General features: G+C 37.6%; 1 protein-coding gene across 2 annotated transcripts in view; it reads left to right on the top strand.

The window, feature by feature from the left end:
- LOC136856738 (modular serine protease) overlaps nucleotides 1–19,223 on the top strand; it is a 298,657-nt gene that overhangs the window by 149,902 nt on the left and 129,532 nt on the right. The window contains exons 3-4 of one of the 2 annotated variants that reach the window (XM_067134817.2): nucleotides 14,411–14,530; nucleotides 17,185–17,388. In XM_067134817.2, the coding sequence (XP_066990918.2) occupies nucleotides 14,411–14,530; nucleotides 17,185–17,388 (324 nt within the window). The remainder of the gene's footprint in view (nucleotides 1–14,410; nucleotides 14,531–17,184; nucleotides 17,389–19,223) is intronic. The other variant, XM_067134818.2, reaches the window with a different exon arrangement.

The raw sequence follows: 19,223 nt of genomic DNA, 5'->3' as shown, positions 1-19,223 counted from the left end.
GACCGACAAGGAGCGGGGTCACCTGCTCCTCTCAGATGAGAGTAGATTCAGTCTGACTAGTGATTCTAAATGTACCCTCATCTGGCGAGATGTGGGAAGACTTAATACACCCCAGAAGTTCATCAAACATGATCATTTTTGTGGTCCAAGTGTTATAGTATGTGGAGGCATAATGTTGCATGGGCGTACCAAACTCCAAATCTTTGAACTGGGTACACTCACAGATCAACATTATTGTGACACTGTACTCCTTCCCCATGTGTGTCTTCACAGAGGTACATTCAGCCCTGATTCCATTTTTATGGATGACAATGCATGACTGCATCGAACAGCACAGGTGGAGGAGCTCTTGGAACGAGTGGATATTCAGCAAATGTGTAATGGCACATGTTGGGCAGACGTATTTCAGCACGTCCACATGCACCAATGACCATCCAGCAGTTGTCAACTGCACTGATGGAGGAATGGAACGCCCTACCACAAGAACTCCTTACCAATCTTGTGGCCAGCATGGGAACATCTTGCAAAGCATGCATCGCTGTCTGTGGTGATCACACACCCTTTTAAGAGCCATGTCCCTTATTTTGTGATATTCAGGGGACCATCATGAGTCGCACCCCTTGTGGGTGGGGGACGCAGATGAAGAATACACCCCCGGTATCCCCTGCCTGTCGTGAGAGGTGACAAAAAGGGGTGACCTAGGCACGGACTTGGATTGTGGTTTGGTATCATGTGTTACACCCCTGTGGATGGGAGGGGCTGAATATATTCACAGGTAATCCTTGCCTGTCGTAGAAGGCAACTAAAAGGGACATGTGGCCATTGGTCCCCTCTTTACATTTTTTAAATTTTATTTTCTTGAAAGTTAGTTGTAGACAGATACAAAATTCTTGATGTGCATGCTGCTCGGAGATGAGCCTCTTACATGCGCAATTATGCTCGAAAGCCTGCTGGTGACACCAGGAAGCCTTCGGTGGGAGTGCCATGTACCCATGCAGTAGTATCTGTCAGACAACACAGGTCTCTGCACAGCCGAATGCCACAGGGACATATTACATTATTAATTGTTTACTTTTTTCTCTATATTTATTACTCTATACATGCTGTTGCGGGTGATGGGAGGAAGGGAGTCCTAGTGCTCATTGTGTCATTCTTTAATAGTAGACCTGGGATTTTAGGCTCTAAAAAAATTAGTTTTAGGTGCCTAAAATAGGCTTTTAAAACAAGTAAATAGGCTTTTAAAAGAGAAAATAGGCACTTAAAATAGGTTTTGAAAATGTGTGGATAGGCAGGAAATAGACTTTAAAATATTACACTATACACATAAACTGTAACGTGATACTTTTTTACTTTAACAAACATGGTATCCCTATTCTTAACCAAAATAACTGAAAAATTAAGACAGAGTAAAAAAATACATTTATCAAAAGCAATATAAAAAAGTCATGTGTCAAAAAATGTTATGGATTATATGATATATCATTATTAGTACTGATCTAAAACCTTAATACTAAAATCACTGTACACAATTACAGCACTGTAGGCATCCAATAATGGTATAAACGTGAATGGAGTATGTGTTTATTATTTGTGAGGAACATTCCTACAGTACTTTCATTCGTAGTTTGCTTTACAGTACATAACAATAATCTTCTCAAAATTTTCCACAATCAGCCTGTGTCTTTTGTCTGTTAAAATCATTTTGAAAGCAGAAAAAGAGCGCTCCACACTTGCAGATGTTAGAGGGGCATAGGAAACTTTACCTGAATTGAAATATGTAATTTCACTTGGCAAGTCTACCTTTTCCCCATCCATTACCTGATGTACCCTTTTCAGCACTGAATATCTGGGTTCTTCTGCAGTACACTAGACCACTTGTGCCCCTAGCACTTTGTATGTTATTCTCAGCTTCCTCAGTTACAGAAAATTGCTGTTTGAGACTGTTTCCTTTTTCCTCAATTTTTGTAATGGTGACTGGAAGAAATGAAAAATTTGCCTGAATATACGCAATGTCTTTCTGAACACTGGAACAGTCATTTAACAGCTCTTTGACAGACGACACACATGCAGAGTTGTCCGTTAAAGGCAAATTGTCTATCACAGTCATGATTTCCTCAAGATGTTCTGTATAATACAGGGCAGTTTCCATCCAGGAACCCCAACGGGTAATGATTGGCTGTGGTGCAAGGGGAATAGAGGGGAGCTTCTCTCGAAAGACGGCTATTCTTGATGGAGCCTTACAGAACACTTTCTTCATTGTTGAAATGAGAGTGTTTACTGCAGGAAACTCGGCCCTAACTGTTTCTGCGAGTCTATGCAAGGCATGGGCCATGCAAGTAACATGAATTAAAGAAGGATAGAAAGTTTTGAGGAGAGATGCAGTGGCAATCATGTAGGAAGCAGCAGCAGAGAATCATCAACACTCCCACGATACAACAGTTGCAACCCCTTGTTGAAGTATGCAGTGCTTTGACTATTGACTTTCTCAAGCTGTTTAGAGCAAAGAAGGTGAGTGGTCGATGCCTGATTGGGTTCCAGTTTTCCTACTATAAGGTTTGCAATGTACCTGCCCACAGAGTCGGTGGTTTTGTCCACACACAACCGTATGCAAGGCTCCCCAATATCCTCCCTGATTGATAAAATTACCTCATTGTAACAAATATCTAAGTAGTTTTTCTTTAATGTAGATGCTGATGGGATGTGCTGCTTGGTGTATTTCTGTAAAAAAATCTTTGAAAACCGGATTATGCACAGCATTCCAGGGGATATTTGCTGCAACTAGGGCTCTACACATATCAGCATAGAAACCATTATGGGTTGTAGGAGATATAGTTTGTGTGAGCAGAGTCTGTTTAACGTTACTTTTCATGTCTGCTTTCGCTTTGTTACTGGCAGTATCTGCATGCTGCTGAAGGTGGCATTTTTTCTCATGTGAAATCTAAAACACAAAGTGATGTCAATTAGAGACTAAGATGAGGAATAGAAAATGTGAGCTATTGAATAAAATTTGTAATTTTGAACTATTTAAATTAAGCCATTATTACTCTAAAGTTAATTAAGAACAAGAACACTACAGTCCCCGAAGGGCCTTGGCTTTCAATAACGGTTGCTGCCCAGCTCATGGCCTGCAGATATTGGGTGGCATGTGGTCAGCACAATACATCCCTCAGCCGTATTGCCTTGCCTCTGTGACCCCTGCCCACTGTAGCTTCTCAATTGTCCTCACGATGCTGGGTCAACACCGTTCCAGACCTCATAGATTTCTAAATTACTGCCGGTACTGGAAATTGAACCCAGGTCACCTGGACTAGGTCTTTACAATTAATTAGAGGAGCCAATATCAAAACCTTAGTTTTAGATTAATATGAAATTGAAGATATATGCGCATACCTGTTTATTGCAGCACTGGCAGAAAATAATCTTGCCATCAAAAGTCATCCATGGAAATTGTACAAGCCATTGTTGTATAAGAACACTCTTAGATGATTTTGTTTTAGGCATGATGATCTATATTCACTTAAACAGATGTTCTTTCACTGGTGACTTGACACAGTATGACCCTTCTTACTACCACCTCCTTGTTCTTCCTAGATAATCCTCCCCCTCACCCTATCACTCAACACAGTATGTCCTTTACTACTGCTCGTTGTTCTTCTGAGCTAATCCTCCACCTCCACCCTTCACTCAGCATTCCGTTGGTGACAGTTATCTGGGAAGAGCACATTTCTGTGAAAAACCCACCCTCTGCTGTTCTGCTCGTTCCAGGGATGTTCATTGTGTGACTGTAAAAATTACAGAAGTTGAATTTTATTTTAAATGCAGAAATAGGCATTTTTAGGCACTAAAATAGTAAAATAGGCTCTAAAGATCCAAATAGGCATTTTAGAGTACTATAAAACTCTATTAATGTAAGAGATTTATCATGAAACGTCTACATATTTTTAAAATATCATGGTATTTCGTAAGGAACGAAATAGACATTTGCCTTAAAATCCCAGGTGTACTTATTAGGCATCGTGTAACATCGGCCCCGGGCAATACCTGCTACGATCAGGTGGATATTGCTGTGGCTGCTTGGTTCGGCTACAGACGCCCCTGATCGGAGTGGGTGGCATTTAGGGAGGATTATTTTGGGCATGGCGTCCCACCTGCCATGAGTAGTTCGCTACCCAAGTCTTTAACATTTGATTCCCTAAGGGGGCAACCCCCTGGAAACAAGCGCAGAATATTAGTTTGTGATCCAGCTTCCCTAGGTTGCTACCAGAACCGATGGGCAAGATTTGAAGCTGGTGTGTGGTATAGTGGTTAGTGTGATTAGCTGCCACCCCCACCCCGGAGGCCCAGGTTCGATTCCCGGCTCTGTTCTGCCACAAACTTTGAAAAGTGGTACGAGGGCTGGAATGGGGTCCACTCAGCCTCGGGAGGTCAACTGAGTAGAGGTGGGTTTGATTCCCATCTCAGCCATCCTGGAAGTGGTTTTCCATGGTTTCCCACTTCTCCTCCAGGCAAATGCCGCGATGGTACCTAACTTAAGGCCACGACCACGACCACTTCCTTCCCTCTTCCTTGTCTATCCCTTCCAATCTTCCCATCCCCCTGCAAGGCCCCTATTCAGCATAGCAGGTGAGGCCGCTTGGGCGAGGTACTGGTCATCCTCCCCAGTTGTATCCCCGACCCAGAGTCTGAAGCCCCAGGACACTGCCCTTGAAGTGGTAGAGGTGGGATCCCTCGCTGAGTCCGACGGAAAAACCGACCCTGGAGGGTAAACAGATAAAGAAGAAGACAGAATCTTCTAATGCTACTGTCATAATCTAAATCAATGGAATTGCCAAGACAGCACTCATGGACACAGGTAATTCCACTACTTTGATTAGTGAAAAGATTTTTTAAATGTCGAAAAACGTTTACAGAAATTTAGCATGCCAGGTACCATCAAGCGAGACCCTGTGGTGTGGTGGGCAAGTGGTTAAGGTTCTCCACTTCAGTTATGATAATGGCGAGTTTCAGTCACGCTGCTACCAGCTTCTTATACACCTTTTCCTCCCTTTTTTTCATCTATTAAAAATTTTTCTTCTATTACTGTCAAAATAGATTTAAACATTTTCTTTCCCAGTAATTCAGCCTCTTCTTTAATGTCTAGAGTGTCGCCAGGATCCAGTAAGTGATTTATATCAAGAAGGAGCTTGCCATAAGCCATAGCCCTTTTCAACTGTTTATTTATTGCTTGCTCTTCCGGGAACTTGTTTGTACTTTGCATAGCTTCACATTCAAAACCAATTTCGTTAACATAATTCAACATGTGAGATCTCCATGCCGATCGAACTTATGATGATGAGCGTGTATGGTTACATCGCATACAACCATTACACGACACAACGCAGTCAGACAGTGACTAACTGCTGGTCTCATTCGCAACACGAGGAAAAAGGGGATCAGGAAATATCAGAAAAAAGTTGAAACAAGCGTGACTCGAACTCGCCAACTTTATAACTGAAGTGGAGAACTTTAACCAATTGACCACCCCACCACACTCTCTCGCTTGATGGTACCTGGCATACTAAAGCTCTCGTAACTTTTCTCAACATTTTCAAAATAGCTTTTTTCTGAAATTTTTGAGAGTTGCGCACTACTTCTTTGCCAGTGTTTTTTTTGCGATGTAGTTCTATCAACCTACAAAGATTGAACAAAATCGGTGATGCGGACATCGTGACCTCCCCTTGTTAGTAGGGATGGGCATAACCCTCGTTCGAGATACTCGAGCCTGACGTCACTATCTCGATGCACCTCGAGGCACGCTTCAATTGGACCTCAGCCAGGACAAATATGGTAGAAACAGAAATTATTAGTAAATGATAAACACGAGCTGTCAGCGTGGCTCAGTTGGCTAAATAACGTCATTGGGTATTATCCTCCCGTACGTTTTGTGGTGGTTTGAATCTTCTCTGCAAATATTTTTGTTTGTTTTTGTTTTGCAATCGGAGTTTCATGCAGAAACAACCAAATCGCTAATAGAAATCATTGTAACATTACTGAATATACAAAATAACCAATAGATAATAAAATCCCTTCCACTTGAACACATGCAATATAAACCAATTGTAATGTAAACAAACATGATTACCTCATGGCCATCTCATCAGATCAGTTAGCTTTGTATCTGTATTGCACTGAAAATAATAATCATAATAATGTTATTTGTTTTACGTCCGTCCTAAATGCTAGTTCTTGACAGACGCCAGGGCGTGAGAATTATGTCCCGCAGGAGTTCTTTAATGTGCTCGAAGCCAATGACATAGAATTGTTACCTTTAAAACAATACACTGACAGAACATATTGAACATACTGTGATAAAAGTGTACGTGTTTCGACAGAGGGTTATCGCATTACTCTGTGTTTTGTGTTGTAAGTTTTGGTTATTGCATATTACAGGCTTTGTTACTCTGGGTTTTGTGTTGTACGTTTTGGTTATTGAATATTGCTGGCTTTTTCTCTGTTGTGAAGGTATTTTTTTCACAGAAATAAGATTGTTTGCAGTAATAAAACTGAATAAATCATAATTTAATTATCGGTTCTACTCTATAACGAGCCACCGGAGACCACAGGTACCTTCTACCAATATCAAAATCAAAATCTCTTTATTTGCAAATGAGGTGTCTACCTCGGTGGCAAATGGTACACTAAAATACATTATTGTCAAGCACTAAATATTAAATTAACTAGAGAAGAAAATTTTTTCCTATAATACAATATTATACAATTTACGCTAACAATGTTTTCTATTAAACACACAGCTCATCCTTAATAAATTTATATTGTTTACAAAATTCTACTTATAATATCTCCTGTACTACTTACAAATATAGTCAACTGATATACAGTATGTGGAATTACTTCAAATGATACTATACAACTGGTATAACATTAATATTTACATTGCATTTATTTATTTACTTTTTTTTTTTTTACCCGTTCTGGATCCTAAGTAGCATAACGACCTGCTGCGTCTTAACCAGAGTCCCTTTTGCCACCACTTTTCAGAGTTCCTGAAGGGCCTTTACAGCTACCGTAGCAGTCCCAGGGCCCTCGAAGTCCCCACTGTACTTCACCCCTACAGGCAGTCCCCTACTTTGGCTGTCCAAACTCCTTAGACCAGGGGATGGAATTAATTTATTCACACACATTTTTTTATTTACAATAACCTGCACTGGTCGAATGCCCTCTAACACTTCATTTATTTTCTCTGTTGCTGTTTATTCTCTTCTTGAATATCTGTACAGATTTTGGAAAAGGATCAAACACTACCCCTGGTAAACTGTTCCACTCCTTCACACCCTTCCCAATGAATGAAAATTTACCCCAATCGCTTCTGCTAAAATTCCTTCTAATTTTATATTTGTGGTCAGTCCTGCCGATATAATTATTTTCCAACTGAAGCCTCTCACGGATATCTCCCCATGCTTCTTCTCCTGTATAGGCTCTATATAATCCTATAAGTCTAGTTTTCTCCCTTCTCTTACTTAAAGTTTCCCACCCAAGTTCCTTTAACATTTCTGATACACTACTCTTTCTCCTGAAATCCCCTGTTGCAAATCTTGCTGCTTTCCTCTGCACACTATCTATTTCTTTTATTAGGTATTCTTGGTGAGGATCCCAAACACTGTTTGCATATTCCAATAATGGACGAACCATACTCAAGTAACTTTTTTCTTTTAATTCTTTGTTGCATCCTTTAAGTAGCCTCATTATGCTTTCCCAACAATGTCATCAATATGACCCTTCCAGTGCAAATTACTTTCAAATCTCACACCTAAGTATTTGCACTTGCCATCTTTTGGGATAACTACCTCATCCAAAGTATATTCAAATTCAGTTTTAAAGCTCCTGTTTGTAAAAGTTATAACAGTTGATTTGCCTCCATTAACCTTCATATTATTTTCTTCAACCCATTGTTGGATACTTTCAAGGTCCCTTTGTAATTCTGAACAATCCTCAATGTTCTTTATTTCCCTATAAACAATTATGTCATCTGCATACAATCTTATTTTTGATGTTATATTGTTCCCTAAATCATTTACGTATATTAAGAAAAGTAACGGACCGATTATACTACCCTGTGCAATTCCCTTCCAAACTTTCCCTTCCTGAGATACATTATTTTCTACTTTGACTTTCTGAACCCTTGAATTTAGAAATGCTTTTATCCAACGTGTAACCCTTACGTCCAATCCTATTCCCTCCAATTTCTTTAATAATATTCCATGTTCCACTCTATCAAAGGCTTTGGAAAGATCTATGGCTATGCAATCTAGCTGACCTCCTGAATCCAACTGATCTGATATGTCCTGCTGAAATCCCACCAGTTGTGCCTCACAAGAAAATTTCTTTCTAAATCCATACTGGCTCCTCATGAACCAATTTTTATCATCACATATCCCTCTGATGTACTTCGATATTAAACTCTCCAGAATTTTACAAACTATACTGGTCAGGCTGATTGGTCTGTAGTAGTCTGGTTTCCTTTTATCACCCTTTCCTTTATAAATTGGTATTATTATAGATTCCTTCCTTTGGTATTACACTATTATTTATGACATAGTCAAAGAGAAATTTTAAATAAGGCACTATGTACCACCCCATTGTCTTTAATACCTCCCCAGTAATTTGATCACTTCCTGCTGCTTTTCCTTGCTGAAGCAGTTGGATTTCTCTGAAAATATCTTCGTTTGTGAATGAGAAGCTTCTTGTTTCCCTTTGTCTCTTTCCCTCTCTATCTTCTGTTTCGGTTTCCAACTCTTGACAATCATCTACTGAATCTCTAAATTCCCTACTAAATAGGTTTGCTTTCTCAGTATCTGTTAAATAGTGTTCACCCCCTTCTCCCACCATTGTAGGAATTTGGATTCCTTTTCCTTTTTGATTCCTGATATATGAATACAGCTTTTTCCATTTCCCTTTGTGGTCATTACCCTCTTGAAGTATGCCATTCATATAATTCTCTTTTGCTTCCTTTTTCACTCTATTCAGTTCCCTAATTAGCTGTTTTCTAGTTTCTCTACTCTCCCTACCCTCTTTTACAAACTATACTGGTCAGGCTGATTGGTTTCCCTGAAAAATGTCTGAAAGTTTGTTTGTTGTTGGAGTTTGGCTTCATCCTGTATATGTGCCTTCAGGTCTGATAATATTGTAGCTGGTCTTGAATGATCCTTTTAATGGAAACAATCCATTTGTTATCATACTTATATAAAAGTATCGATAGTCCAGAAGGAGACTTAACCCGAGAATGAGTCCCTTTTCAGATACATGCATACATATACCAGTATCTTTATGCCATTACTGGTATATTTTCCTTTCTGTTCAAATTATTTCACTACTCGATGTGTCGTAAAAGAAATGGTTTCAATAAAATTTTAAAAATATGTCACACTCTTCATTACTATTTATTTCACATACCCAGTCCCCGAACCATAGGAACTAATCAATGAAGGATAAAATATACCACCTAGCCGAGAATCCTATGTTCCTCATCGCCAGATGTTTCAGGCTTGTGTCAATGTCATACACCTGTCAACGTCATATGTTACGTACACATGTTATGTGACCCTCTTAGACTGATTCTGATGGTTTCGTCAGCTTCTGCTTCGAACACTAGTGCTGTACTGCGTCCTGGAGCCATCTGGTGACGAACTTACCATTTCCAATTTTGTTATAACATCTAAATTTAAAGCTCATTGTCCAAAAAGCCTTTCTTGTGGACAGTCAAGATTTTCTTCTGATGACACAGAGCACAGTTCTCTACAAAACGTAAAGAATTTCACCTTATATTCTTGACACGGCATAAGCCCAAAAGCCTATATCATGTCTGTGCTTCCTTTTGTTTCAATTTTTTATTCCTCTTTCAATGCATAACCCTGTGTTGATTATAATTTTTCCTTGTGGCAGGCTCTTTATGGAGGAAGTTGTAACAAACAAAAAAACAAACAAACAAACAAACAAACAAACAAACAAACAAACAAACGCATACATATTTTCTTTTTACAGTATCATAGTTTTTCTTAATAATGAATAATGACTTAAATAACTTTTAAGCTTGGTGCCATCATATCAACATGGATTAAAACTGTAAATCATCGTCGCCATAAGACCTATCTGAGTCGGTGCGACGTAAAGCAACTAGCAAAAAAAAAAAAAAAAAAAAAAAACTGTAAATCATGAACTTTTCATCTTCCACAATGTGTGAAACTTTCTTTAACCTGGAATATTTAGGCACTGGGTGCCATTCCTAATCATGTGTAAACTGAATTGCATCTACTTCATCCATTAAATCATCACCATTTTCTTGTTACTCCTATTCTGCCTGAACAGCTTTCAATATCATAGCATGATGCACGACCACAACTGTAAATGCCACCCACTACCACCAGTTGCTGAGGCTGGTAGGACAGTTGGACAATGAGTTGATAAGTACAAGCACAGCCACTGAGCAGGTAGGGACTTGCAAGCCAGAAGCAGTGTTGCTAGCGTAGTGTTCAGTTTGTCGTTGAGCTGAATGGTGGGGTAGTTGTTAATGTTGCTGGTCACAGTTGCTGTATAGTTGTGTTTTGCATTGCTTTGGTTGTCAGTTTTCATCAATGTATGCATTAGCTACAAACCTTTTCAAAATTGTCTGTTTAACATGACAAGTGGCATGAAGAAGTTGAGTGGTGCACAGAATAGAAAACAAACTGTTGAACAAAAAAAAAAAAAAAAAGGGAAGGGAAGGGTGCATGGAGCTTTCAACATTTGGAAATGAGGACATGAGGACGGTGGTGCCAGTGACAATAAAAGTCCTAAAGAGAGTGAGGAGGAAAAAGAACAAATTCTGCATGTGGGTTCAAGTATCGATGATTGGATATAAAACTGTGTATTAAAGATGTGAACAATGAAAACAAAACATGGCGGATTGGGTTATTAATGATGATGCCATCATAGAAGTTTATTGCTGTTCATGGTGCTTGCCAAAAAATCGATTGTAATTTTGCAAAGTCAAAACAAGAATATTCTGACCACATTTGCCACTTATCTAAAACTCTATGGTATTCTACTTCAAACTAGGAAATGGTGAAGAGAAGCTGAGACAATGGATCGTTTTTCCTCCGAAGATAGGATTAGTGTTTTGCTGTGCTGGCAGACTGTTTGTTATGGTTTATAAGTTCAAAAATAAAAAAATAAATTAAATAAAACAAAGCCTTTTAATGTTTTTAGAAAACTATTATTAATTTTTGTTTCAAATATGGTGTTTTTCTCTTTCCTCAGCCTGCACTATATTTTAAGCTTTTACTTTTGTATTTTAGTGAAAAATGATGGCTATTTTTATTTATTTAATGAAGAAAATCTTTGGTTATAATGTAAGGTAATTTTCTTTTTTGCAAGGGAATTCCACACAAGGAGATAAGTTATGATGACTTGAAAAATGCTGCAAAATGCTTTGCTGAGCACAAAAATTTGTCACAACACAGGGATGCTGTGAGGGACATGATAGAAAGATCCAAGATGGCAGGGCAGATTGACAGCAAACTACAAGAAGAGCTTGAGAAGAAAATTAGTATTGGCGGGATATCCTCAAGTGTGTTGTCACTGTGTTGTCGTGGTTTAATATTACGAGGTTCTAATGAACATTTCAGCTTATAAGCTTGATGGAGCTTATAGAAGAATTCAGTCGATTCCTTTCTGAGCACATATGGCAGTATGCGTAGAGGGGAAGTGGTTAGTATGTCATATTTATCAACTGAAATATGTGAGGAATTTGTTATTATCATCACTGATTGAGTAAAGGAGATCAAAACCACAAAGTATTTTTCAATATTTGTTGATTCTATGGTGGGCTTATCCCACATGGACCATTTAGCTCTCATGATTATTTTTCAGGAGAATGAAAAATTCTCCCCCATTAAGCAACATTTTCAGTGTCCACCAAACTCTGGCTACAAAGTTTCAGACTTAGTAGAACATGTAAAAGCACTGCAAAACCTTCAAAGTGACATGCAGATTGCAGAGTACAGTCATGTGATAATGCATCTAATATGTCAGGAAAGTGTACAGGACTGAAAGCTAGAAATAAGGGAACCAACACTTTGGTTGGGTGGATACCATGATCCAAACATTCCCTAAGTCTTGTAGGCAAGAATGCTGAAGAATGTTTTGAACAGGTTTGTTTATCAGTGTGTTTCATTTATTTTAAATTCAATTTACAATTTATTTGTAACATCACTTAACGTGTTTGTTTGTGTTCCTTTGGCAGGCAGTTTTGTTTTTTAGACTTCTACAAGCACTCTACAATACCGTACTTTTAAAAAATATTACAAATGTGTGTATTTTTACAGGTATGTTACAGTGTTATAGGTGTTATAATATAGTTTGATGGATTGAAAAGCTTTAAGTTTACATTTTCTTACCGCAAATAACCAACCGAACGATGGAAACATTTGAATGAGGACAAGGACAAAGAAAATGTGGTCATTAAGAGTTTGTAAACAACAAGATGATCAACTTATCATGAATACTTTCATGCTTCAAGATTCTTGGTAGCAATAAAAGCAGCTCTTTACTGTGTTTCCAGAAGAAGTTGTCCAAAAGTCATTGGCGAGACATGAAACTGTTTCTGTGCTGAGCAAGCTGGAACAATTGAAAACATGATTATGACTGCTTTTTGGTCAGAAATTCGTGAAAGATTTTACTTTATTTTGAAACTAGTCCAATCAGTCAATATTTCTTTCGTATCAAGCAAGTTGGCCATGCGCCTAGGGGTGCGAGCTGTGAACTTGCATTTGGGAGATAGTGGATTCGAACTCCACTGTCGGCAGCGCTGAAGATGGTTTTCCATGGTTTCCCATTTTTGCACCAGGCAAATGTTGAGGCTGTACCTTAAGGCCACAACTGCTTCCTTCCCACTCCTATCCCTTTCCTACCCCATTGTTGCTATAAGACCTATCTGTGTCGGTGTGACATAAAGCCAATTGTAAAAAATTTCCCTTGATGCTATTAGGGAAGCTTATCATTCACTTGTATTTTTCCTGAATTCTGTGTGAAACAAGTGTGTATATATTTACTATTATAGCAAAAGCAAATAGATGTCAGACATTACTTATTTTTACTCAATAACTAAACTAAAATGTGCAGTTATAAGGCAAAATTAATATTGACCTTAATTCTGTTACAATACAGCATGGAATACAGAATAACTTTTCACATTTCTTTTCACAGTGATATGACTTCTATGAGAAAATTGACACTAAGTTGACTGGCAACATTGGGTCCTGTTATGAGGTTACAAGACAAAATATACAGAAGACACATTTGATGAATTATAACAAGAAAATGAAACTACTACTGGACAAGATAACTACAGATGGCCTGTTTTCTATGAAATAATTGCTTATCTATGTAATAATTTGAAGAAAAAAAATAGAAGTGTACCCCACTCTTCACTTAAAAAAGAATTTGGTTTCCTGTCTAAGGTTAGAAAGTTTGGTGTTGATGAAATTGGACAAAAAGCTAAAAACCTTTAAAGTATTACCTAGGTGATTTGGAAATGCACATATAAAGCAAATGTACTGACCTTGCATTGTATTTGAAAGGAACTATGAACAAAGACAAAAAGCTAAGTCCATAGAAGGTTTTGTTGTTCTTGCAAGAAACAGAGCTAGATATACAAATTATATCCAAATGTTATGGTTGCACTCAGAATTCACCTGTCCATGGCAGTATATAACTGTTCAGCAGAGAGGTCATTTTCTGTTTAAGAAAGAATTGAAAATTGTCTCTGGCCTTTGCAAGGAAGATCACATTATCTGTAATGCAAATTGAAAGTGAAATTCATAAACTAGATTAATTATACTGACAATAATTGATGACTTGGCTGAAATAAAATTTCAACGAAAAGATTTCTAAATGCCATGTGTTTATGATTTCACATTTTTTTAAATATTCTGTTAGTAAACAGTATCGATCTGATTGGTTTTCTTGTTGTTCTAAGGTGAAGGTGGCTATTGCATTTCCCTCCTACTCCCTACCTATCCCAAACATGATGCCATGCAAGTTAAGCTTGTTCTTTCCCATGCTCCGGTATAACTTTTCTCTTCACAGCAGAAAGGTAACTGTAAGGCTTTTTAAGTGGTGATTGCCCTAATTGCAGATCTTGATTGATTGATTGATTGATTGATTGATTGATTGATTGATTGATTGATTGATTAAATATGAACTTTTATTTAGATTAATCAATAGGCCTGCAGTTGATTATGAGTATGTTTTTCCCTTTAATTATAAATACAATCAAGAGACAATTTTTTCTCTTTTTCTATCATTACTTCCGGAATAGATGCTACCTTACTGAGAAATATGAAATACAACTGTTGTCTGCTTTCATTGTTTACAGGACCAGAGACTTCAGATGCAATAATGGAGCCTGTATAGATAGCACTTTGATGTGTGATGGAGCAGTAGACTGCCCAGATGGTTCTGATGAAACAAGTCAAACTTGCCTTAATACTATTGTGTGAGTACAACAGTCCTTTCAGAAGTGCATTTTGCCTACAATCTTCAGGCTATAGGCTAAAATTTCTTGAGCCTGTTCCCAAACCTGTCGCACATAAAATTTACTTAATAAATTTTTAAAAAAATATTTTAAATATTTATATATAATTAAGATGATACCATAGCTGTTAATGGAATGAGTCTTTATTAAAAGAGAACTTGCTTTAAATTTAATTAAATTTAATAGTGTTCATATTTGTTGTGTTGCTTGGCTCACCAGTTCACAGACTGGTTTGTTGTAGCCCTCCATGCCCCTCTATCCTGTGCTAAATTCCTCTCTACAAAACTGTTGCAGCCTATTTTACTCAAGCCTGTTTGTCATATTTATTTCTTGCTCCTCTCCTCCCTCACCTAATGTACTTCCTCAAAAGCCTAGTAAAGAGATCCTGTGTTTCTCAAGTAGTCACCTATCGATCTATTTCATGCCCAGGTCAAATTTTGTCAAATTATTCTTCTCTCACAAGCTTGATTCAGCATCTCTTCATTTTTGATCCGATCTAAACTTTTCATGTTCAACTTTCTTTAGTACCGGTAACTCTTTATTTCAAGGACTTCTATTCTGTTATTTCTCTCTGCATCACTTAATTGTCTGTTTCCAATTCTCCATCATGCTTCATCTATTTCAATGTCCCCTTCCATATGATGTTGTTGTCAACAAGACCTATCCTTCACAATTTAGACCTTTCTTATTCTCTCATTTCTTTTACAATATTTGTAATTCCATGTCTTGTTTTGACATCCTATCTACTTTTCTCTGTTTTGTTAGTGGTACTTTAACTTTTCCACCTTCATTTCTTTTTATATGTCTTAATTTCTCATGCTCTCCCTTCTGTAAGATATTATTTCTCAGAAATTTTATTTCTGTTTCCTGTACTCAGTTTTTATCCCCGCCTTTGTCACTAGTTAGGTTTCAGATTTGATGTACCGGTATTTGGTACCTTCTTAAGCCTTCATTGGTATATCTCTGTGGTAGAAAATACTTCTACCTCCTGCAGATCTCCATACCCAGTCTTGAATCTCTATTAAATTCAGTATCTGAAGTTCTCCACAACATTTCTTGTCTCAGATCTCTCTTGATTTTCATTCTCCAGTGACCAAGTTGCCCATTTACAGTACTGCATCTAGTTATTCTTAGACTTTGAAACTTTTTTCTATCACCAGCAAATAATTCTGTTCTCTGCATGCTGTTTTTGCTATAAAAATGAGAGTATATGTCAGAAATATGTGTGTGTGTTTTTGTAAATTTCATTCAGAAACTGGAGCATTTTATTGTGGTATAGTATATAATTTTTTGTTATTTTGATGATGTTTAAAGTGTAATATTTATTTTTTATGATATAAATTGATAATTGATATCAGTTTTATGTTTATTTTCAATGCATGTTTCAACTTTTTTTTGGGTACATATTTGCATGCACACTTAGGCATTTTTAAGTGCTTAATTATCTGAAGCTTGATGATTACTGTTACATATTTGGTGAAAAATTTAAATACCCATAGCTGACTTCAAAAACTTCTAAATAACTACAGTAAAATATCACAGACTTTCCCATTTTCCACCCACATGTTGTTCTCACCCTATAAACTTCCAGATTGTCTGGGAAATCCATAGTCAGCTGTCACTCAGACACTGATCCTCTTAGTCGATGCCTTAGAAGAGAGATGTTGAGTGCAATTTTTACAATGGAATTGTTGGCACACTGGATTACACAACTGTACCATCTTAGGCAATTTTCTCATGGACATTTTGTTCAATATAGGGGCTATATAAAAAAACTCCCTGGTCTCTTTGTTTCTTATGTGGTCAAATTCAGTGTGACCTAGTGACGAACATACCATCCTCATTTCTTCTATGCCAACCTTCTGTTCCCGTTTTCTAGTAACAAGCCAATATTCTGTCCCATACAGCAGTGGTCTCACCACAGTCTTGTTTGAGACTGTCACAGAGAACCATTGTAACTTGCCACCATTTCATCCAGGTGGCAATGACAGTCTGTTGGGTGTCTGTTAAGGAGGTACTGTCAGATGTGAGATGAGATCCAGGGTAGCAAAAATTAAACAATTTATTAAATTTGCAGCCATCATTGAATAATGTTCCCTCTGTTTGCTGTCCACTCTCATCATATTCTCTCTTTCTGATGTTCAGATGTAACCTATTCTTTCCACACCTGAATTAATTATTCAAGTGTATGTAGGTCTTGACATGGATAAATCAATAAATTATCATATCCTTTTCCTATTCAGTGCTTTTCATACTTTGTCCTATGAGAAAATGGGCTGTGTTGTTAATCTACTTTTGAAACCAAACTGTTCTTTCTGTAGTAGTATTTTCTTCTTTTCTTTAATTCTTCCTGGTTTTCTTTGCATTTTTTAGCAACATGAGATATAATTCTAAATCCTCTATAATTATTTTTGTATTTATCTTCTTCTTGAAAATAGATGTTATAATTTCCTTTTGCCAATCTTCATCACCAAAGCAATAGAAATATGCCTCTAGTTTTGTTTCCTGCTTTTTGCTTATATTCCTTATTACCCATGTGAAGCCTGTACTAAACAATGTTTATTTGTAAAAGTGTTTTGTATCCCTCCACCCTTCCATTTTCCGTATCCATTTAGTCCAATCCTATCATCATTACTAGAACCTCCTCTGCTTTCGTATGTCACCAGTTGCCCAAGTTATGCTTTCCGTTGCGACTACGGAGGCTGTGTGGATGCTGATGCCAAATGTAATGGGAAAACTGATTGTGCTGATGGATCAGATGAAAGAGGATGTAAAGGAAGTGGTACAGACCTAAACCCTAGTGTACCTAACAACTGCAAGTAAGTACAAATTTTACAGACCTCAGTCATTGCAACAAATGGAAGGTCCAATAAATAAAATCCCTAAGTCCGTTTTTTCAACTTTTCAGGAAATGAAATACAAAGTTTCAAACTTGCACAGAATCTATATTTTTCACTTCTGTAATCCAATTTTCTAACTAAAAGCTCTTATTAGTAGTGAAATATAGGTTATAAAATGCAAAATACACTCATGGACTTAGTGATTTTTTGGTTTGTATAATGTTTTCCTGTTAATTTTGGGGTTTCAAATGTCACTTGTACTCATCCACATCACCCATTTCATCAGAACTATCAAGACTGGAGTCAGTAGTTTAAAACACACCACTATAAAACAATCTTTCACTTACTGGCACATACTGAAGCATGTGTTTTAAGTCCTTCACCTTTCCCTCCTTCAATGGCAAGTACATTCTGTACTTCTGCTTGGGTCTCGAATTCAGCAGGCTATTCTTAGATACACCATATCTATACAGTGACACCTCCTTAAAGCCTGTTCTGTTGGTCTCGTCAGATAATTGCATCTTTCCCCCTGCTTGGAAAACGACCCGACGACATTTCGATGTACCTGGCAAACTGGGCTTTAATATGCCCCTGTATATTTCCTGATAGTGTAGGACAGGAATGACTTTCCTCTTTCCTAGGATCTTCAGAACTACCTGTGAGGGATTTTTGCACAAACACAACATCAAAGGGGTTCTTCTTCTTACACTCCTTTACCATTTTCACATACTTTCCAGGACCATAAACTGTTTCAGACTTCTTCTTATATTGCTCAATTGCTCCAAAATCTGAATCAATAGGCATCATGCTGTGTCCTGGTACAGGGTACACTATTGTTATTTTATAAAAAATCCTCTTAACACACAGCTGATCTAAATAACAAAAGAGGTACCTATTCTTGTTTTGTGAGAATGCATTATCACAAAAAAGAACAAGATTACTTTCTGTTAACTTGTAAACATTAATGTAATCCTCAAGACAGGTTATTACTTCATCAGGGCGCTTTGCAGCAAAATGTTCTGCATACACGTACATAACAGCTTTGTTTGTCTTTATATTATGAGTTTCAAATGTGTGAATCCACAACTGATGGCGATAATATTCATTTTGCACATTTGTGACAGGTAAGGGCAAATTCTTCTGGATATCGAAGCAAATGGCAAGAGTATCTAGAGAGTTATCATTTCTTGCAGCACTGAGTTGCTGAAAAAAGGTTTCTGCATTTCTCTGGTGCTGCTCCAAGCATTTCGCCAGATTTTCTTCAGTTCCATCAGTTCCATCATTTTTTGATGATTTAGCTGCATCAATGTCTATTTTGTATCTTGTGCAGATATTACACATGTCTTTTCTAGGCAGACCAAATGATATATTAAACTCAGTCGTAAAAACCCGCCGAAAGATTTCGTACGAGATGACATTGTCTTTATGCTCTTGATTGTAAGCTTTATGAAGCTTTGAAGTGTTCATTTCTGCATCCAAGAACTTCCTCAGCGTATTGTCTGATCATGTGTAGTGTGATTCTCTACAGGGCAGATTGTCAATAAAATTTCTAACTTACTCTAGTGTCTCCTCACTTGTTCTCCGACGATGTTGGTGGGTTCCTCTCATGTCTATTACACTGTTATCTGGTTTCTGCACTTTTGCTACCAGACGATCCCACTTAATACCAAAAAGAGCAGTAAATGCAGAGAGACACAATGAAATAGTTTGATTGTTGTCTACAGTTACAGAATATCTGAAAACTCGCCTAGGATGGGAAGGGATATCGGATACCCTTGGACGATGTCTTTTCGGTTGAATTAACTGCAGACAGC

This window comes from Anabrus simplex, chromosome 1, assembly GCF_040414725.1.
Source record: "Anabrus simplex isolate iqAnaSimp1 chromosome 1, ASM4041472v1, whole genome shotgun sequence".
Taxonomy (NCBI): Eukaryota; Metazoa; Arthropoda; class Insecta; order Orthoptera; family Tettigoniidae; genus Anabrus; species Anabrus simplex.
Note: the sequence above shows the minus strand (reverse complement) of the source record. Positions and strands in the feature narration are given on the sequence as shown.